This window comes from Geotrypetes seraphini, chromosome 5 (genome assembly GCF_902459505.1).
Source record: "Geotrypetes seraphini chromosome 5, aGeoSer1.1, whole genome shotgun sequence".
NCBI classification, from domain to species: domain Eukaryota; kingdom Metazoa; phylum Chordata; class Amphibia; order Gymnophiona; family Dermophiidae; genus Geotrypetes; species Geotrypetes seraphini.
In genome coordinates, this window is record NC_047088.1 from 150,793,781 (window position 1) to 150,816,513 (window position 22,733).

The following is a 22,733-nucleotide window of genomic DNA, read 5'->3' on the forward strand; positions in this document are numbered from 1 at the left end:
GCCAATATGGATTCAGACCTAACTTTAGTACTGAATTTCTACTGGTCTCACTAATTTCAAAGCGTCAGCAATTACACTCGTATAATAAGTTTGCAATCTTGCTACAATTTGATCAATCTGTGGCTTTTGACGTCGTTCACCACGATATTTTGATTTATCAATTTTCTGAGATAGATATTGACACTACAGTCTTAGATTGATTTTTGAAATTCTTAAGATCTTGCTCATATGCTGTCACTATGAATGGCACTATGTCTTCTTCCTGGAAACCGTTATGTGGAGTCCCACAGGGATAACCTTTGTCTTTTATGCTCTTCAACATTTATATGACAACCTTGAAGCTTTTCCATCTACCTCCTTTTGAAACACTGTATATGTATTTAGATGACATCTTTGTTCTCCTTGAGATAGATTTGAATCTTACTAACCTTGCTGTGAATATAATTAAATGTATAATGAAACTTCAGTCTTGGGCCCTTATTGTACAAATGAAATTGAACGAGTCCAAAACAAAACTAGGCCCAAAATTAGATCAGTTACCTTTGTTTATTTCATTGCCTTCAGGATCCTCACTGCAGATTGAATTCTCTAGTAAAGTTCTGGGAATCATTATAGACAACACTTTTATTCAATGACCATCTCAATTCCTTGGTAAAAAAAAAAAAAATGTTTCTTTAGCCTTCATATGCTGAGGAAAGTGCGATCCTATTTCAACATTTTGCTGTCCTTGTACAGTCAATTATTTTTTGGATTATTGCAATTCGGTCTATTTAAGTCTGACTAAGAAAAAGTCTTCAAAGACTTCAGTTGATCCAGAATACTGTGGCTAGGTTGATCTTTGCAAAAAGTAAATTTGATCATGTCTCTCCACTTTTGCTAAAACTTCATTGGCTCTCACAAATTTCTAGGGTGTACTTTAAATGTGCCTACTTAACATTTAAGATCTTGCATGGCATCTTCCCTCTGTTAATTCCTGTGTCCTGGCATTCTGCAAGACCTGATTCTATCACATCTACTCAAAAACTTAAACTGTCTTTCCCCACATTGAAAGGTGTTATTTACATTGGCAAATTGGGGAAGTCTCTATTTTTCAAAGCTATTGAGTTTTGGAACAATTTTCCTTTTCAGCTGCGTGATCTGGGCTCTTTCCAATTATTTCAAAAACATCTGAAAACCTGGCTATTCTCAAAATTGTAAATTTTGTCTCTTTCTATATTATTCTTAATTCTTATTGTATTTCTTTTCTTTCTAATTTTTTGTAAATTGTGTCAAGCTCTATCTTTATAGAGAAGATGCGGTATATAAGCCTAATGTTTAGTTTAGTTTAATTCCTTCAAGATGGCAGCAGGGAGACCAGAAAAGCCACAGGTTACAATGAAACTCAAATGTTTCCCCTACAGATCCTGATCTACCAGACTGAGAAGGAGTTGAACTATTGAGAATTGAAGTGAATCCTTTGCAGTTACCTCAAGGTTATGTTCTAGGAAGCAAAACTGGAGAGTGGCATGTTTTTGTGCTGCCTTGTTCAGACATTTAAATGGGATAGCTTATATATGCTTAGGGAGTTTGGCCTGTCTTTAGTAACTTGTTCTCTGTATTATTGGGTTTAATATAGAATGTATGTTCACCTGGGTTACTATTTTGTTGTAGGGATTGAGGGGGGAACAAGTAGAAACACTTCCTCATGTGGCCTGTAAGAACGAGGGTTGCTACATTTGTTAAAGGGGATGGAATGAGAAGGGGGTTAGAGAAGGAGGATGGGGAATTGGAGGGAGGTGTTTCAGTGAAGGAGCACAAAACTGATTCTATGACACTAATCAGTCTGTGAGATATAAATGCCTCTACACTGCATATCTATTATAACAGAACTTGTAGCAATTTATTGGGTTTACTCCTATCAATGAGTGCTAAACAGTTAGTGCTGTTCACATTGAATGTCAGGAATTTTAACATTCCACATAATAATAATAATAACTTTATTCTTCTATACCGTACCAGCTGTTCTTTTAAAGAGGTGGAAAGATTACATATGGGGTGGGATTATTACAGGAAGCACATTTTAAGCTCACCCACGAAGATTTATTGAAGCATAAGAAATATCCCTGGGGCTCTTTTCCCTGGAAAAGCGGAGACTTAAGAGGGGATATGATAGAAACTTACAAGGTCATGAAGGGTATAGAGAAGGTAGAGAGGGACAGATTCTTCAGATTGGCGGGGGCACAAAAACTAGAGGGCACTCAAACAAATTGAAGGGGATAAGTTCAGAACTAATGCTAAGAAGTTCTTCTTCACTCAGAGGGTGGTGGACATCTGGAATGTGCTTCCAGAGGAGGTGGTAGAGCAGAGTACGATTTTGGGTTTCAAAATGGGATTGGACGAGTTCCTGAAGGAAAAGGGGATTGAGGGGTACAATTAGAGGGTTACTATATAGTACAAAAAGCTTTAGAGTAATAGATCACTTACAGGTCATTGACCTGGGGAGCCGCCACAGGAGCGGACTGCTGGGCATGATGGACCTAAGGTCTAACTCGGCAGAGGCGATACTTATATTCTTGGCATCCAATAAACTGGATACCAAAGCAAAAGAAATGGGAATAGTATTTAAACATTCCCTTAAACCCCTAGTAAAAGAGGTAGTTAAGGATAAAGAGGGTCGCTATCTGCTTTTGAAAGTGAAGCTTAAACATACCCTTTATGTTCTTGTTATACTCCCAAAACCAAGCAAAAAGCTTTCTATGAGGAAGTGGAAACATTAATTGGGTTTAAAATAGAGGGGCATTTAATAATAGGAGGGGATTCAATCTCACTTTTGATCCTTCTTTGGATAATTCTGCAACGGGGTACACTATGGGCAGGCAGATAAAAAAACAGTTGAAAGCCCTTTTCTCAAATTGGGGCCTGGAGGATCCCTGGCAACACTTGCACTCGAGAAATTATACAAGTTATTCAGGGGTTCATGATACTCACTCTAGGACATCCTCCTGGGGAGTAGACAAAGACATCCTCCTCCAGATATGGGAAGCTGCCATTGAACCCTAGCTTTGGTCAGATCATGGGTGTCCATGAGCTGTGTATAGAAGCTTTATGGTTGAAGGGACAGATAGGGAAAAATGCTTGAGTACCTGAATAAACTCTGTAAACAATTCTGAGCTCTCCTGGGGAAATGGTATAGAAAATTGAATAAATAAATAAATATCTGTTGAGAACCCTTTCAAAGGTGGGAATCACAGCAACCTTCGCTAGGTCTTTCTTCATGTTATTCACACCATCCAGGGTGTCTACTTTATTGCAGATTTTGGTATCATCCGCAAAGAGGCAAATCTTACCTGACAGCCCTTCAGCAATATAAAAATTATAAAGCTTATAAAAATGTTAAAAACAGAACAGAACCTTGATACACACCACTGGTAACATCCCTTTCCTCAGAGCGATCTCCATTGACTACTACCCTCTGTCGCCTTCCACTTAATCAGTTCCTGACCCAGCTCGTCACTTTGGGGCTCATCCCAAGAGCACTCAGTTTATTTATTAGCCATCTGTGTGGAACACTGTCAAAGGCTTTGCTAAAATTTAAATACACCATACTCCTCCCTCTGTATTCGCGGTGGTTACGCGTGGAACATAGAAGCGAATACGGAGAAACCGCGAATAACGTTTTATATGTTATTTGCGGGTTTTTTGTAACAGCCACCATTATTAATATTGAAACTTGCAAGCAGAGATTTTCAGGCTGATAGCATGCAAACAGTGTTTTTCTATGTGCAAAATAGCGTTTTTCTATGTGGAAGCTGGGAAGCAGCAATTTTGAGGGTGAAAGATTGGAAGCAGTGATTTTAATAGTGAAAGCTTGAAAGTGCGATTTTGTGGGTGGAAGCAAGGAAGCAGCGATTTTCTGAGTGAATGCTGGTAAGCACTAAACTTTTTTTTTTTTTTTTAAACTTCGATTTTCAAGTTTTACAATTCTTTACAGAATAAAGAAAATGGAGATAAAGCAATGTTACTTACCGTAACAGTTGTTATCCAGGGACAGCAGGCAGCTATTCTCACTAGTGGGTGATGTCATCCGACAGAGCCCCGATATGGACATCTTGAAAGCATGTCTTGCTTGAAGAAACTTAGAAGTTTCGAGATGCCCGCACCGCGCATGCGCCAGTGCCTTCCCGCCCGATGTACTGGGCGTGTCTCCTCAGTTCAGGTAGCTAGCCTGAGAAGCCAACCCAGGGGAGGTGGGTGGGACGTGAGAATAGCTGCCTGCTGTCCCTGGATAACAACTGTTACGGTAAGTAACATTGCTTTATCCCAGGACAAAGCATTCCCAGGCAGGTATCCCAGGCAGGTATTCTCACTAGTGGGTGACCTCCAAGCTAACCCCAATGGGATGGTGGGAGAGTTGGCAATTTTAAGAGAACAAATTTTGTAACACTGTTTGGCCAAACTGTCCATCCCGTCTGGAAAAAGTATCCAGACAATAATGAGAGGTGAATGTATGAACCGAGGACCAAGTGGCAGCCTTACAAATCTCCTCAATTGGTGTCGATCTGAGGAAGGCTACAGAGGCTGCCATTGCTCTGACCTTATGGGCTGTGACCTTACAGGGAAGGGATAATCCAGCCTGGGCATAGCAGGAAGAGATACAAGCCGCCATCCAGTTAGAGATGGTGCGCTTCAATACAGGTCGTCCCAACTTGCTAGGATCAAAGGAGACGAAAAGTTGAGGAGCAGTTCTGTGTGGCTTTGTGCGATCCAAGTAGAAAGCTAGAGCACGTTTACAGTCCAGAGTGTGCAAAGCAGATTCCCCAGGATGAGAATGAGGCTTTGGAAAGAACACTGGAAGCACGATGGATTGGTTGATGTGAAATTCAGAGACCACTTTAGGCAAGAATTTTGGATGAGTACGAAGGACCACCTTGTCATGATGGAATACAGTGAACGGTGGATCCGCCACTAGGGCCTGAAGCTCGCTGACCCGGCGAGCTGACGTGAGGGCCACCAGGAAAACCACCTTCCAGGTGAGATACTTAAGTGGAGCCTTGTTGAGAGGTTCAAACGGAGGCTTCATAAGATGAGACAGGACAACATTGAGATCCCAAACCACAGGAGGAGGTTTGATAGGAGGGTTGACATGGAAAAGACCTTTCATAAATCTGGAAACCACAGGATGAGCAGACAAAGGTTTCCCCTGTAGAGGCTGATGGAAAGCCGCAATAGCACTCAAGTGGACTCGTATGGAGGTAGATTTGAGACCAGACTGAGACAGGTGTAGAAGATAGTCCAATACAGAAGAAAGGGAAGCTCGCTGAGGTTCCGTGGCATTGGAAATACACCAGGAGGAGAATCTAGTCCATTTTTGGGAGTAGCATTGTCGAGTAGCAGGCTTCCTGGAAGCCTCCAAGACCTCCCTCACTGCTTGAGAAAACTGGTGAGGAGTTATGTTGAAAGGAACCAAGCTGTCAGGTGGAGGGACTGCAGATTGGGATGAAGTAGTGAACCTTGATGTTGAGTGAGTAGTGAAGGAAACACTGGAAGAAGTACTGGTTCCCTGCTGCTGAGTTGAAGTAGAAGGGAGAACCAAGGTTGTCTGGGCCACCGAGGAGCAATTAGAATCATGGTGGCATGGTCTGATCTCAACTTGACTAGAGTCTTTTGAATGAGAGGAAAAGGAGGGAACGCATATAGGAAGCGATTCCCCCAATCCAGTAGAAAAGCGTCTGCCTCGAGGCGATGGGGAGTGTATATCCTGGAGCAAAACTGAGGCAGTTTGAAGTTGTGGGGGGCTGCAAAGAGGTCTATCTGAGGCGTCCCCCACTGTGCAAATATCTGATGAAGGGGCTTGGAATGGAGAGTCCATTTGTGAGGCTGGAGAAGACGACTCAATTTGTCTGCCAGGACATTGTCTTTCCCCTGAATGTAGACAGCCCTGAGGAAGGTGTTGTGGCGGACCACCCAATCCCAGACTCGAAGAGCTTCCTGGCAAAGAGGGGCCGAGCCCGTGCCCCCTTGTTTGTTGACATAATACATGGCGACCTGATTGTCGGTGCGAATTAGGACCACCATGTCGTGAAGCAGATGTTGAAAAGCTTGAAGAGCATTGAAGATGGCTCTGAGCTCCAGAAGATTGATTTGATGGAGTCGTTCCGCACTGGTCCAGAACCCCTGAGTGCGGAGACCATCCAGATGAGCTCCCCATGCATAGTTCGATGAATCGGTGGTGAGAACCTTCCGGTGGGGAGGAGAGTGAAACAGTAAACCTCTGGATAGATTCGAAGAGGTCATCCACCAGAGAAGAGACTGCCGTAGAGCAGGAGTGACTACAATGTGGCGGGACAAGGGGTCGGACACCTGAGTCCACTGAGATGCCAAGGTCCATTGAGGAATTCTGAGATGTAGTCTGGCAAAAGGCGTCACATGAACTGTGGATGCCATGTGACCCAAGAGGACCATCATGTGTCTCGCTGAGATGGACGGGCGAGAAGACACCGACTGGCAGAGTAGAAGAAGAGCATCCATGCGCTGAGGAGGAAGGAACGCTCGAAGTTGGATGGTATCCAGGACCGCCCCGATAAAGGGGAGAGTCTGGGTGGGCTGAAGATGTGACTTGGGAAAGTTGATCTCGAAGCCCAAGTTCTGCAGAAAACAAATCGTAGTCAAGGTCGCCGAAATGACCTCTGGAGCCGACGGGGCCTTGATGAGCCAGTCGTCGAGGTATGGAAACACCTGGAGACCCATGTTCCGGAGTGCAGCGGCCACCACCACCAGACACTTCGTGAAGACTCTGGGCGAAGAGGAAAGGCCGAATGGAAGCACTCGATACTGCAGATGTAGATGTCCCACCCGAAATCTGAGGAACTTGCGGGAGGCCGGATGAATCGGGATGTGAGTGTAGGCCTCCTTGAGGTCCAGAGAGCATAACCAATCGTTCTGCTCGAGGAGGGGATAGAGAGAGGCAAGGGTCAGCATACGGAACCGCTCCTTGACCAAAAACTTGTTGAGGACTCGAAGGTCCAAAATGGGCCGCAGATCGCCCGTCTTCTTCGGAACCAGGAAATACCGGGAGTAAAACCCTTGGTTTTGCTGATCTAATGGGACCGGCTCGACGGCCCGAAGCCGAAGCAAAGCCTGAGCCTCCTGGAGAAGAAGAGCGGTCTGCGTTAAGTTGGAAGGATACTCTCTTGGAGGGTGGTCCGGGGGGACCCGTTGGAAACGAAGAGAGTATCCCTCTCTTACGATGGTAAGGACCCAAAGGTCTGTGGTGATTGACTCCCATCGATGACAAAAATGATGGAGACGACCCCCTATGGGAAAAACAGGGGAAGGCAGAACATCGGTTATGCTCCCTGGAAGAGAGTCAAAAAGGCTGAGTAGCCTTGGGCGCAGCCGGCATCTGAGGCTTCTGCTGAGTCTTCTGAGGAGGCTGTCTCTTCGCAGGCTGTCTCGCAGGAGGAGTCTGCCTCGGTTGATAACGCCGCTGGTAAATTTGAGGCGGTCTAGAAGGACGAGACTGCTGAGGCTTCGGTTTAGGACGCAGAATAGACTGAAAAGACTTTTCATGGTCCGACAGCTTTTTAGTAACAGTTTCTATAGACTCATCAAATAGATCCGCTCCTGCACAAGGTACATTTGCAAGTCTGTCTTGGAGGTTCGGATCCATATCGATGGTTCGAAGCCACGCCAGACGACGCATGGCGACCGAACATGCCGCAGCACGAGCCGAGAGCTCGAAGGCATCGTAGGAGGATTGCATCAGTTGAAGACGTAACTGGGACAGGGTCGCCACCACCTCTTCAAACTGGAAACGAGCCTGTGCATCGATGAAAGGAATGAACTTGCGGAGCACCGGCAAGAAGAAATCCAAGTATGAAGAGAAGAAAAAGTTGTAATTGAGCACTCGAGTCGCCATCATCGAGTTTTGATAGATACGTCTACCAAACTTATCCATCGTTCTCCCCTCCCTGCCAGGAGGCACGGAAGCGTAGACTTGGGAGGGATGAGAACGCTTGAGAGAGGACTCGACTAGAAGGGACTGATGAGAAAGTTGAGCTCCCTCAAACCCTTTGTGGTAAACGATGCGGTATCGAGCATCCAGTTTACTGGGAACTGCAGGCATGGAATACGGTGTCTCAAAACAGCGCATGAAAGTATGGTCCAGCAGCTTATGCAAAGGAAGCCGAAGTGTCTCCGCCGGAGGGTGAGGCAAATGCATGGTGTCCAAATTCACATCCAAGTCATCCGCCATCTGTCGGAGAAAGGATGAGAAAGACAGTTGGTCTGCCAAGGCCGGCCGACGAGACGGACTAGAAGAAGTGGAAGCCTCCGGGTCCAGGGAGATCTGGGATCGGCATGGAGAATAGGAGGTAGATGGTTCCTCGTACTCTGGTCCCTCCGGCTGGGACACATCCGACGAGGAGTACCCCAAACGCTGCATCTTTTTCTGCGGAGACACCTCCGAATGACGTGAGGAGTGCCGAGAAGAGTGCCGAGATCGATGCCCCTCCCGGTGACGGGACGGAGAACGAGATCTTCTATGCATCGATTGATCCTTCGAAGCCTCAAAGGAATGGATAGGGCTCGATGCAGTGGATCGCAGAGGTGGCAGAGATGCGGATTCACGCAGCGCCACCCATGTCTGGTATGGAGTGCGGAAGAACTCCTCCTGCGATGCAGTATGCCCAGGACTACGATTATCAGGGGCTGCCCTAGCACCCTGTTGTCGTGGAGGTGTGATGGGCTCCAAAGGCGGCATCTCAGGAAGGGAAGCCCTCCTGGAGGATTCCGCCGCCCTCCGCCGATCCCCCTCGTCGAGCAGAGAGATCGAACGACGAGGAGGAGGGGGAGGACCGCACCCTGAAACCGGGGTCGGAATCTCACCCTGAATGTTGGCGATAAGCCGGGGTCCCATAGTTTGCATAAGCTCGACAAACTGAGCTTCTAGCAGGGACCGAAGCGAAGCCGATATGGAGGGATCCGCACCGAAAGGGGGTCCTCCTGCACGGTCTTCGCGTTCCTTCGTGGCCAAGTGCTTCTGCTTGCTAGCTTTAGGCACTTTGATGACCACGGGAGGGACAGTTGAAGGCGGTACCTGAACCGAGGAGATGGAGGCAGGCGCCGATGCTGAACTCGAAGCTGAAGCCGGGGCAAACGATGCGGGCTTCACGATGCTCGATGCAGGAGTCGCAGATGTAGGTTTCAAATGCACCGGCGAAACCTCAACAGCCGCAGTAGCAGAGACGTCCTTGGCAGTCTCCATCTTGAACATCGACTCCCAGAGCAAGCAGCGCCGCTTAAACGAGCGCGCAGTGAGCGTGGAACAAGGCCGGCACGATTTCGGAACGTGTTCTGGACCAAGACACTGAAGGCAGCGTCGATGCGGGTCCATCAGCGAAATCGCACGCTGGCACTTGCTGCACTTTTTAAAGCCGGTGATTGGTCGGGACATAGGCCGGAAAATCGACGCTGCAAGGTCGAAGGCGGTAGGCCGCAGCCACGAGGCCGGCCCGGCCGAACCGCCGGAAGAAATAATTTTGAACTTTTTTTTTTTTTTTTTTGAATAAAATAAAAGTGAAATAAATGTAAAGAAATAAACAAAAACGCGGGTTAAAGAAGGCAAAAAACTGAAATTCAGTCAGCGCAGAATGAAGACAAACTTCTCAGCTCCGCGGAAAGAAAAGAACTGAGGAGACACGCCCGGTACATCGGGCGGGAAGGCACTGGCGCATGCGCGGTGCGGGCATCTCGAAACTTCTAAGTTTCTTCAAGCAAGACATGCTTTCAAGATATCCGTATCGGGGCTCTGTCGGATGACATCACCCACTAGTGAGAATACCTGCCTGCTTGTCCTGGGATAATACAAATATTCCAGAAAAGAGAAGGTCTAAAACATCAAACCAAAAAAATTCCAACAAGCCTACATTAGGGGGAAATTCACTTATTTTCTAAAGTTATATCTCAAATAAACAAAAAATCTGTAACTTCGTGCATAGAGAAAATAATATTAAAGAAATAGGTAAATCTAATAATAAACAAATTAGACAAATTCACAGACTAATCCTAGTAGTATTCATTATTGAACTCCAAACTAAAATCTGAAATCACTTCTTTTAGTTACTAGTTTCATATAATTTCAAAAACTGCTCAAGTTGTAAAGGGTCTCAAAAATATAGTCTCTCTCTCTTTATATTTCAAGATACATTTACATGGGAACTTTAAGAAAATGTGACATCTATTGCCACTACTTGTGGTTTTAACAGAATAAATGCCTTTCTCCTAAGCTGAGTGGTACGAGCCACATCTGGGAAAATTAAAACACTATCACCATAAAATTTAGTATTCTCAATTTGAAAATAAGTCTTCATTATAAGCATTTTATCTGCCTCACTATTACATTCAATCAATAGAGTAGATCTTTCTCTAATTAAGGGCTCCTTTTACTAAGGTGCACTAGCGTTTTTTGCGTGCGCTGCATTGCCTAAAGTGCTAACCCCGCGCTATGCGCCAAGAACTAATGCCAGCTCAATGCTGGTGTTAGCATCTAGCGTGCGCTAAAACTGCTAGCGCAGCTTAGTAAAAGGAGCCCTAAGTCTTGGGAGTCCTCAAGGAACCCAGTCAAATCAAAATCTACAGATTCTAATTGATCTGCTCCTAATTCAGTTGATACCTTCTTTTTCTGATTAAGTGAGGGAATAGAATCTACACTGGCCAAACCCAAGATTTCCTTAAAATAGTTTGTAATAAAATCTCAGATGTTATCAAATGAGTCTTGGGAAAATTGACCAAGGGCAGGTTTCTAGCCTGTAGCTTATTTTCCATCATTTCAATCTTTGAGTGCATAATATGGGAATCCTTTACAGCTGATACTGAAACTGTATGCATAGTAGAAACCTGACATTCAGTTGTTGAAAGACGTTTATCCAATATTTTAAAATTGGAATCAACGTCTTCCAACTTCTGAACTACACTTTGAGAAAATACAACATTCTGAGTGGCTACAGATTTTAACAATCCCTCAACTCTTAAATTTTATCTTCCAAGATCTTTTAAGGATATATCATTCGGGGTCTCCTGTAGATCCTGAGTCGATAAGGCAGTCTCCTGAAAGGATAATGCCTTAGGCATCTCCCTGAAAACCATCAGGGAAGATGCCTGTACTCCCAAAAGATCAACAGGAGACCTATTGGGACCCAATTATGGTCCCAAATCTCTTGATATTTCTGGAGGGGAGTTCTAGTCAAGGGACTGAATGATGCTCCTGATAATGAATCAGCATTACTTAATTCAGTTACAGGTATTAAATGGCGATCCATGGGACGGCTAATACAGGAGTTGATGTCGAAGTTTTAGTCTTTACCTTTCTTTTCCCCATTTATATAGACAAATTTAAAGAAGAACCGAAAATCAATTCTTAAAAAGGAAAAGAAAGGGGAAAAGGAAAATAATTCCTCACTCTTACCAATGACTAGTGACTTCAGTGACTCCAAGGGGCATGCCCCTTAGGACACGCCACTTTGGCCGCACCCTGCGGCATCTCTTTTACTGAAAAGTGAAGGGCCCCCGATGACGTGGGCCAACTGCTTCCTCAGGTGCCAAAACACGGCAGGAAATCAATCCCTCTTTCCACAGTTGTAAGTAATCTTCTCCGTGCACTAAACTTTATCAGTACGGTACAGTACAGTACAGGTACTTTACTCATGATGTAATTTTGGGGGAAGGACTCAGCATGCGAAAAATCATGAATAAGCAAAACCGCGAGTGCTGAAACCGCGAATACGGAGTGTAGTGCACTTCCTCTACCCAATTCTCTGGTCACCCAGTCAAAGAAACTGATCAGTTTTGTCTGACAAGATCTATGAGGGTCATTTCATAAATAATGCACACTTTTTTTTTTTTTTTTTTTTAAATTTACATGGTTTTTTTTTTCCAGGTATTTCTTTACAATCCTTTAATATAGTCTCCCTGCTTTGTAATGACAGAGTCCCAACGTCTGGGAAGCTTCATTATTCCATCCAAGACTCCGTTTTTGTTCAGTTGCCACCGAATGGCTCGGGTAACAGCGAAAGAAAGCTATTCCAGAGATGTAAAACAATGTCCATGCATAGGTTGTTTTAACTTTGGAAAAAGGTCAAAGTCTCATGTCTGGACTGTAGGGAGCATGAGGTAACACCTCCCAGCCGTATTTCAATGACAACTTTCCGTATGTGTGGGCGAGCATTGTCATGAAGAATGAGTGGCCCAGCCAAGAGCAACTGAGATCGGGTTTTGTGCATTTTTCTGCATATTTCTTTGCAAAAAAATCACGATAATACACTGCTGTGACACTTCCACATGGAACTTTGTCTGTAATGATGATGCCTTCATGATCATAAGCAAAAATCATCATTTGTTTGACTTTTGATTGAGCTTGTCAAAAATTTTTTTGGTCGTGGAGAAGACGGTGCTCTCCACTGTGATTTCAGCTCCGGCTCAAAGTCTCTGAACCACGTTTCATCAATAGTTTCAACAGTCCAGACATGAGTCCACCAGACTTTGATCTTTTTCCAAATTTGAAACAACCCTGTGCGTGGACATAGTTTTGTATCTCTGGAACAGACATTCTTCCGCCGTTACTCAAGCCATTCGGCAACTGAACAAAAACGGTGTCTTGGATAGAATAATGAAGCTTCCCAGACATTGAGACTCAGTCATTACAAAGCAGGGAGATTATATTAAAGGATTGTAAAGAAATACCTGGAAAAAAAATAAAATATGTAAATTTAAAAAAAAAAAGTGTGCATTATTTGTGAAATGACCCTCATACCTCTCTAGTGAATCCATGTTGCCCCTGGTCCTGTAATCCATAAGATTCTAGAAAATTCACTATTCTCTGTTTTAGAACCGTTTCCATTAATATGCTTACCACAGACGTCAGACTTACTGACCTGTAATTCCCTACTTCTTCCTTATTTCCACTTTTTTGTGGAGAGGGACCATATCCGCCCTTCTCCAGTCCTCCGGTACTAGTACTGTCTGATTCACCGATTCACTTTGGGTGAATCGATTTGAATAGATTTAAAAAAAAAAAAAAAAAAAAATTGGTCTCCCAAATCGGTGACTGACCCTCCCCCCCCTCGCCCCCTAAAGAAGGAGCAGCAGTGCTGCCTCTTGCTGGCCGACCGCTGCTGCTCCTGCTTTAGAGGGTGAGAGAGGAGGGTCAGTCGGTAAGTGCTGCGGTGTCCAGCTTCCCCCCTGGCCTCCCATGCATTCATTTACCTAATTCCAGCAGTGGAGCAGCCTGCAGAGAGGACTGCTAGTGCTAGCGATCTTTGAAGGCTGCCATCAGCTTCCAGACTGTTGTTTCCTCTGCCGCGATCCTGCCTCTGACGTCAGAGGAGAGGAGGGACCGCGGTAGAGGGAAGACAGCTCCGGAAGCTGATAGCAGCCTGCAAAGATCGCTAGCACCAGCGATCCTCTTTGCAGGCTGCTCCAATAGGTAAATGGAAGAACGGGAGGCGAGGGGGGGGGGTGCAGGCCTTCTAGGGTGGGATGTCCTGGTGTAGAAGTACATGGAGGGAGGGTTCAACGAGACGTGCATATGCCAGACTGGGGGAAGAAATAATGGGTCTAAAAACAGAGGAGAGGGAAATGGAAGGGGAAGACAGAGATGGAAGATGGATGCTTAGCACCGAGAAAGAAGAAAATGACAAATGAGCAGCAGACCTTGGCAAGCAACTTATCAGAAGACAACCAGAGCCTGGGACCAAAATGATTTGAATAATGACCAGAGAAAAGGTAGAAAAAATAATTTTATTTTCTATTTTGTGATTACAATATGTCAGATTTGAAAGCACAGTTACTTACCGTAACAGGTGTTATTCAGGGACAGCAGGCAGATATTCTCTACATGTGGGTGACGTCACCGACGGAGCCCCCTAGCGGAGGTTTTCGCAAGCAGACTTGCTCGAAGACCTTCAGGCTTGCGATTGGCCCACGCATGTGCACGTGCCCCTCCTGCCCTGCGTCTCCTCAGCGTGTCCTCAGTTCAGATAGCAAAAAAGAACCAACCACGGGGAGGTGGGTGGGTTGCGAGAATATCTGCCTGCTGTCCCTGGATAACACCTGTTACGGTAAGCAACTGTGCTTTATCCCAAGGACAAGCAGGCAGTATATTCTCTACATGTGGGTGACCTCCAAGCTAACCAGAAAGGGATGGAGGGAGAGTTGGCAATTTAAGAGAAAATAAGACGTGAACACAGCGACTCAACAGAAACTAACTAAACAAGCCGTGGTGCAAGAGGGACAACGATATCGCGCGAAGCAAGGGAGCAGTGCTTCTGGCTCTGCGGAAAACAGAGAACTGAGGACACGCTGAAGAGACGCATTCCCTAGGCAGGGTGGGAGGGGCACATGTGCATACGCGGGCCAATCGCAAGCCTGAAGGTCTTCGAGCAAGTCTGCTTGCGAAAACATCCGCTAGGAGGCTCCGTCGGTGACGTCACCCACATGTAGAGAATATGCTGCCTGCTTGTCCTGGGATAATAGAGGACACATTTCGGTGAGCCAGTGACGAGTGCTGCCACACTGTACTGCAGGAATCAACAGCGGACAAGTGGCATTCTGAGATTCCCCTTGTGTCTTTTAAAAGTATTATAAGCTGCTTCATAAGGCATGATATAAATTTAAACAATATTTTGAAAAACCTTTGAGTGGTCCGACAGAGGCGACATCCTGGCTAGCCTGTAGTTTTTATTATGATATCTGTCTAAGTTGATCCTGTCTTTAGCATCTGGCATGTTTCGCCAACATAGCACCCTTCTTTGCACATTTTGCATTGAATGATATATGCCACATTGGAAGATGAGCATTTACTATTGGGAAATTTGATGTCTCTGAATGCCACATGGCTTCCACTTTTTATTATGGTCAAAGTATACTGAAATCAATTAAGGATTTGTTCTCTTAGGCTTCCGCAGCTGGCATCATGCTTGTTACAGTTTTCTGGGTCTCACCACATCTGGTTAGATAAAACTGAAGTTTCAGACATCATGCTGTGGCTTTCTTCAGAGTATGCTGTGAGGTCTGCAGTTTGTCTTTATATCTAATGGGTCCTCAAACCCGATTAGTTGGGGCTTGAGATGAATGAGGCAGGAAAGTCCATTGGTCATCAATTTTAATTTTTATTGGAAAAGTCTGTTCGTCACAAATTTGAATTTTGGTGGGAAATCTGCAACAAGCATAATGCCAGCAGTGGAAGCTTAAGAGGAATATATCCCAGCTTCACAGGGAGAACATCTTTAAACTCGCAAGAGAATTTTCCATTCTATGGGAGGGAGAACCCTACTGTATTTCTTACCAAAATTCAAAATATATGACCAATGGACTTTCCTGCCTCATCCACCTCAAGCCCCAACCAATCGGGTTTGAGGACTCAATATATATATATATATATATATATATATATATATATATATATATATATATAGACAAACTGCAGACCTCACACCATACCACTTCTTCACTGTGGAGTTATGATGGGCATTTGTCACTCAATGTTTGCATCATGGATTTCCTTTGGAGTTTTTTTCCAGCAATAATAGAACTTCAGGATGGCTTGGAGTTCCACACTTAATTCCACAATTCATTGGCATGGTTCAATCAATGATTTGAAGCAATGTCAAAAACATAGCATTACGATTCTGCAAATTGGCACTTTGTAAAATAAAAACACTTCTCAGCTACAGTGACAAAATAACGCTCAGAATTTAGGAAGCTGGGCTGAACTTTTATGCACCCCCTCGTATTTCTTCATTCAACATGTAATTAAAATTTGATATTTATTACCACAATGTGGTGAAAGCAGTTAGCTTAGCAACTGCTTAGTTAGTTTTAAAAAGGTTTGGATAATTTCCTAAAAGAAACATCTGTAAGCTATTACTAGGATGGATTTAGGAAAATCCACTGCATATAATCTGTTTTACTGTTTTCGGATCTTGCCAGGTATTTGTGACCTTAATTAGCCATGATTGGAAACAAAATACTGGGCTTGATGGTCTGTCTGTCTCAGTATGGCAACTCTTATGTTCTTATGTACTGAAGACAGATCATCCAACACAAAACTTTACCCTCCCTCAATATGAGAATCTGTAGCACGAGGAACACCAAATTTAAAAGGACTAATGCAGCTAGTGCTTTCCAAACTACACTTAGAGAAGAATAAAAGATTGAACACTTTGTGCAGTACCTTTGTCTCTAGGGTCAGCAAGAAGGTCGTCAGCAGAGCACGGGCTTTCTTCACTGCCCTCATTTGAAATGGTGAGGAATGAAGTTGGAGAAATAGATTGAGATCGGCTACTGTTATTGCTGCCTCTGTCTGCCCCACCTGGTGTTTGGGTGTCGATGCTACGAGTGCTGCTGCTGCGCTGTACTAATGGAGGAGGAGCACGATGCCCATCTGGGATGTCTTGTGGCTGTTACAAAGAGGGGAAATAGCATTATGTATCCTTTCATCTTGAAAAGCCAGTTACTAGAAAGTGTTACTTCACATTGCAAGCAGTTTCTTTTAATGTTGCTTCTAACTTACCAACAGATGGCACAGGATGACACTTCAAATTTCAAGATATCAAAATGAAATCATTAAAAGGCAAGCCACTGACTAACAGGACCATGGAAGCAATTTTACAATGTAAAAACAGAGACTTAAAAGAAATATGTTCCGATTCACTTGTTAATTACCAGCAGTCTATACTACCATTTATAGAGGCATTATGGTAAAAGAACAAAGTCAGCTCCAAATTATATAAAACACTGACAAAAAACTGAATACTGGTCACAAAAAAAATTGATCATGTTACCGCTACTATAATCACTACACTGGCTTCCTATCTCATATTGTATCACATATAAAATCCCATTACTGGTATTCACGATACTTTCTACAGAATTCCTACTCGACTTTTTTAGACACTTCACATCTTATTATCCCTCCCGCACACTTCAATCAACAAATCTTCTCATTATTCCAAATTTCCATGAAATCATTTCACCTACCACATTTAAGGCTACAGACCTCCCTTGATAAATTTAAAACCAATCCTATGACATTTCTTTTCAAAAATGCATTTACTGTATATACTTGAATATAAGTCGATCCAAATATAAGTTCAGACCCCCATTCCCCCCCCAAAAAAGAAGAAAAATGGTTGACTCGAATATAAGACAGGAGCTTAATATTCAAGTGCCATGCCCTGCCAGGATCTGCACACAGTGCCCTCTCCCTCACGCCCTTTCCTGCCAGGCTCTGCATTCAGCCCCCTTCCCTCCCTGCAAGGCTCTGCAGCCAGCCCCCCTCACTACTTGCCAGGCTCTGAACTAGAGAGTTGCGCGGGGACAGAAATCCCACCCGTCCCCGCCAAAATCCCACCCATCCCCACCCGTCCCCGTGAGGAATCCCTCCGTCCCCACCCGTCCCCGCGAGGAATCCCCTCCGTCCCCACCCGTCCCCGCGAGGAATCCCCTCCGTCACCATCCTTCCCTATAAACTTCAGAAATAGTTATTTTATTTAATTATGCTACTGAATTAAAGGCTCTGGTAGAGACCCATTTACAAATAAGCAAAGAGACTATTAATTTGGAAATATTAATTGGGAAGAATACATACTTTGTAAATGGGTTTCTACCAGAACCTCTAATGTAAATATAAAATATAAATACTCAGCTGATGAGAACCCACAAACTGTCAGCTGAGGACTTCCTTTGCAGTTGGCCTGGGGTCCCTTTTGCCAAGCTTGGCAGGCAGCAGTAGCGTCCCCGAGTCACAGATGCTGGCACCTCAGTGGCTCATGGATGCTGCCAGCGACTGCTGCGCTTGGTGGAGGGGAGTTCTGACCATCTCTAGAGGAGGTCCTCTGCTGGCGGTGCTTGGGGATCCCCACCAGTCACAGCAAGGGCCAACAAGTACTTCAACACTGTAGAAATAAAACCAGAAATGCATTTCCTTTTCTTTTGAACACAAAACAAAGATATCTGCCATATACATTTCCCAAGGCAGATGACTCTATGCAATGTCACCTCGGTAACAAAATACAAAAATAGACAAATACACCCCCTCCCTTTTTACTAAACCACAATAGTAGGTTTTAGCACAGGGAGTTACGCTGAATGCCTCGCGCTGCTCTCAATGCTCATAGGCTCCCTGCGCTAAAAAACAATATTGCGGTTTAGTAAAAGGGAGCCATAGTGCAAAATATAGACAGCAGATATAAATTCTCAAAACAGACACATTTTGATCACTAAATTGAAAATAAAATCATTTTTCCTAACTTTGCTGTTTGGTGATTTCATGAGTCTCTGGTTGCACTTTCTTCTTCTGACTGTGCATCCAATCTTTCTTCCTTTCTTTCAGCCTCCTGTATGTTTCCTCAACTCCAGACCTCATTCTCTCCCCCAACTTTTTCTTTCTGTCTCCCTGTTCCCCCTTCTTTCTGTCTCTCTGTCTGCCCCCTTTCTTTCTTTCTCCGTGCCCTCCCCCAAGCCACTCGGTTTGCTGCCACCGCCATCGGGGAATAGTCCCCAAGCCACCGCTGTCCCAAGCTTTCCCTGCAGAAGCGTCGCGCTGACCAGCATTCCGCTCCCTGACGTCAATTCTGACGTAGGAGAGGAAGTTCCGGGCCAACAAGGCATTTCTCCTCATTCCATCCAGCCTGAGCCCCATCTCTCCTTGATCCAGCATTTCCCTTCTGTGTCTGTCAGAATTACCATTCCACCTATTTTCCAGCATCACCCTTCTTTGTGTCCATCTCACCTATATCCCTATCTCACCACTTTTTCAGAATCTTCATTTGTCTCTGTCCTTGTCTTTACCCCATATTCACCATTTGCCCTTTCAATGTCTTTATCTCCCCCCCCCACACACACTTTTTCAGCATTACTTCTATGTCTCTATTTCACCTCCTCTTCATGTCCCCTCTGTATCTCTATCCTTATTCAGAAGGTCCTGCTTACCCTTTCTCTTCTTTGTGTCACTATCTCCATTTTCAGCTTTCCCCCCTTTTCCTTTGTTACTGCACCCTGTAGCCAGAATCTTTCCACCCTCTCTCCACTCCGGCCCAGCCCAGTATGAAATATTTCCTTTTGTTTCTCTCCCCTCTCTCTTCTCCTCCCTCACCCACGAGTCCTGCATCTGGCCCTCTCCCTTCTACCTGCACCTGGCAACACCCCCCTGCTCCGCGGCTCTCTTAAGCAACTCGTCAGCAGCGGTGATCAAGACAAGCTGCCGACATCGAGGCCTTCCCTCTACGAGTCCCACCTTTGTGGAAAAAGGAAGTTGAAACAAGCGGGACTCGCAGAGGGTAGGCCCCGACGCCAGAAGCTTGTGTCGATCGTTGCTGCTGAGTTGCCGAAGAGAGCCGCAGGTAGAAGGGAGAGGGAGATAGGAAGGCTGTAGAAGCTCCGGAGCATGACACCGAACCCGGCCAGGATGATTTCTTTTTCAGGCTGCTGCTGCCGCTGCCATCCCCCACCCGAAATGACAAAAAACAGCCTAATGCCCGCGTCGGGAAATAGCCATGCTGAGCAGTGAGCTCAGCACGTACACAGATGAAAGCCTTGCTTGCTGATTGGTCCGGCGGCCCCGCCCCACCGTGCCGCCGGACCAATCAGCAAGCAAGGCTTTCATCTGTGTACGTGCTGAGCTCACTGCTCAACATGGCTATTTCCCGACGCGACGCCAGACTTGTAAGCTGCATGCTTGCATCGCCAGAATTTAGGTAGGTTGTTTTCATCCCCGTGGGAGTCCCGTGGGCAAGGGGGCGTCCCCGTGGGAGTCCCGTGGGTCAGGGGGGCATCCCCGTGGGAGTCCCGTGGGTCAGGGGGCGTCCCCGTGGGAGTCCCGTGGGCCAGGGGGGGAACCCGCGGGATCCCCGCGGGACCCGCGGGATCCCCGCGATCCCCGTTCCCATGCAGACCTCTACTCTGAACTGCACCCTGTCCCCCGTCCCTGCTAGGCTCTGCACCCTGTCCCACCTCCTTTTCTACCTCTATGGTAAGCCGGGACAGGAGAGATCCCTCCCGTCTTCCGGCCAATACAAATAATTTTTTTACCTCCCTGCGTACCTTTTCTGCTAAACCCCTCCCCCATACCTTTTTAGTTATCCCTGGTGGTCCAGCGGTGTATGGGCAGGACCGTGCTCCTGTCCTGCACACCTCCTTCGACTCGCCGCTTGGGGCACACAGGCATGCAGAAGCGAGCTTCTCGAGCTCCTCCGCGGCCTTGCGCTGCTGGCAGAAAGGCTGACGCCAGGTCCTGTGAGTCTCGCGAGAACTGGCAGCAGCCATTCTGCTAGTGGTGCAGGGCTGCGCATGCCTGTGCACCCTGAAACCTGGTCGATAAGTGCGGTCCTGCCCATACACCGCTGGACCACCAGGGATAACTGAAAAGGTACCGGGGGGGGGGGGGGGAGTGTAGCAGAAAAGGTACACAGGGAGGGTGGGGTTAAAAAAAAAAAAAAAAAAATAGATTTGCATTGGTTGGGCCGGGAGGGATCTCTTCTGTCCCAGCCTTTCAGAAGCCTAAGTTGGGGAGGGGGGGTCAGATGACACAAATATAGGACTAGACCCCCATTTTTGGGCCTTTTTTTGGCTTAAAAATCTTGTCCTATATTCGAGTATGTACGGTACTTAGGTTACTCATTAGCAATAGAACAGTTGAACCAAGACATAGATATCCTTCCTTATGTTTTGCCTACTCCCTTATTTACTATAAGAATTTTTGGAGTTCTTTCCTTTTTTCCATCTGTCATGTCATTATGACATTTCCCCTTTTCCTTTTTGTTAGGCATATTGGAAGCCACTTAGATAATACTTTTGATATGCAGCATAACAAATCCTAATAGACCTTGAACCTTAAACCTTGAATTGCTGAAATTAAAATCCTAAAAATCCTAAAACAGTTATATTTAGGGCCACCACTTCGTTTAAAATTTTTAATCTTACAATTAAAGGAGGAGCATAGCCAGAAGTCTATTCTTGGGGTGGGGGGAGATGTGCAAAGGAGAGGACTGGGGGAGGGTCATGTATTTCTTTTCCCTCCTCCCCACATTAGGTATCATACCTTTTCTGGTGGGGATGACAAAATCCTGCCAGTCAAAGAAATCCACTGCCAAAGTTGCCTGAAGACTGAAGAAGTCAGAAGGCTGTTGTTGATGCTGGCATTCCCCAAACATGTTCAGTTCATGCACGAACTGATCATGCTTGGAGAGTGCAAGTGTTAATGGCTGGAGTATGAGGAGAAAGGGGGTGACACAGGCAACCGATGTCTTTGGATGACAGGATTTCAGTTAACCCATCACTGAAGAGATACTGCAGCTTGGAAGGGGGGCTTGAGACCAAAGTTTAGGTCTCCAAGGTGCCCCCCCCCCACAAAAATATCTTCTTTTCCCTATCCCCAGGGACTGAAAATATTTTAAAGAGAAAATTTAGAGCTATTAGGGGTATCTATTTCCAATATCTGTCAAAATCCCTGATTAGATTATTCATAGAGCCCCCTCTTTATGGAATGGTGGTCAGTTTCCATCATTCCTTCAGAATTTAACAGGAGATATGGCAGAATGGGAAAGCAACTAATGTGAGAGAAAAGCACAGTATAGTAATAATCCCAAGCAAATTTCTGGAGCAGAAGATACTCACAATGAGCTGTTCATCTTTTTCTCCTGTCTCCTTTATTATGATCTCAATCTCCTGATTCAGTCCTTCCACACTGTTCCGGAATCGTGAACCTGAAGCCTTATTGATGGGGATGGTCACAGGGATAAGAACACTTTTTGGAATAGGTGTCTAGAAAACCAGGGGAGAAAGGAAGAAAAAAAAAAGGGTTAATGCAAGGAAAGGTTCCCAACAGTAAAGGCATGTGAATGACAATTATAATACCAGGCCCAATACTTAATGTTTACAAGCTGTATATAGTGCCGAGCAGATACATGAATCACTGCTCTGTGGAGGTTAAAATATAGTCAAAGCCATAACATACCTAAACAAGGTCATCTGTCAAGTAGAACATCATTTCATCATTTTGGAACAAAAGTCAAAATCCCCTGTAGTGACTTTACCGAAAGTTTAGGTAAGGTTAGGTAAGTTCTTACCTTTTCTAATCCTTCTTGTAAATCCAGAGTTTATTCCAGGACCAGTGGGTTATTTCCATCTACCCACCAGGACTTTGTAGGAAACCTCAAACTTCAGAGACTTAAACCCCTCCCCCTCTTACTCATCACTGTCCATGTAAGCAACAGAAATCCAGTTTACCAGTACTTGGAAAAGCAGACAATCAGCAAGGTATAGAGCAGATTCCTGGACTAAAGAGTGGATTTACAAGAAAGAAGATTAGCAAAGGCAAGAACCTAATCTTTCATTCTTGTACAATCTCACTTTATTCTGGGACCAGTGGGACATAACAGAGCAGTCCCTGAAAATTAGGATGGGACTGATGAGCCTGCTGCCAAAACAGAGGAACCAAAAGCAGCATCCTGCTTGGCTGCCACATCGATCCTGTAAATCTTGGTAACGTATGCAAGGAGGACCAAATAGCAGTCCTACAAATTTCGTCCAGAGAAATAGCTGACGACACTGCCCAAGAGGATGAAACACCTCTGGTAGAATGAGCTCGCACCGTGAGGAGGGGGGCTTCTTTCCAGCAATCATGTAAACCACGGAAATGGCCTTATGAATCCATCTGGAAATGGTAGCCTTAGAAGCTGGCCTACTTTGTGGGCAGGGCC

At 45.3% G+C, this 22,733-nt stretch overlaps 1 protein-coding gene across 1 annotated transcript in view; it reads right to left on the reverse strand.

Annotated features, from left to right (window-relative positions):
• The window catches only part of FAM117B (family with sequence similarity 117 member B), a 166,338-nt gene that overhangs the window by 10,502 nt on the left and 133,103 nt on the right, over positions 1 to 22,733 (reverse strand). Inside the window, exons 5-6 of the mRNA XM_033945975.1 lie at positions 21,649 to 21,795; positions 16,208 to 16,433 (exon numbers count right to left, since the gene is read on the reverse strand). Of these exons, the coding sequence (XP_033801866.1) occupies positions 16,208 to 16,433; positions 21,649 to 21,795 (373 nt within the window). The remainder of the gene's footprint in view (positions 1 to 16,207; positions 16,434 to 21,648; positions 21,796 to 22,733) is intronic.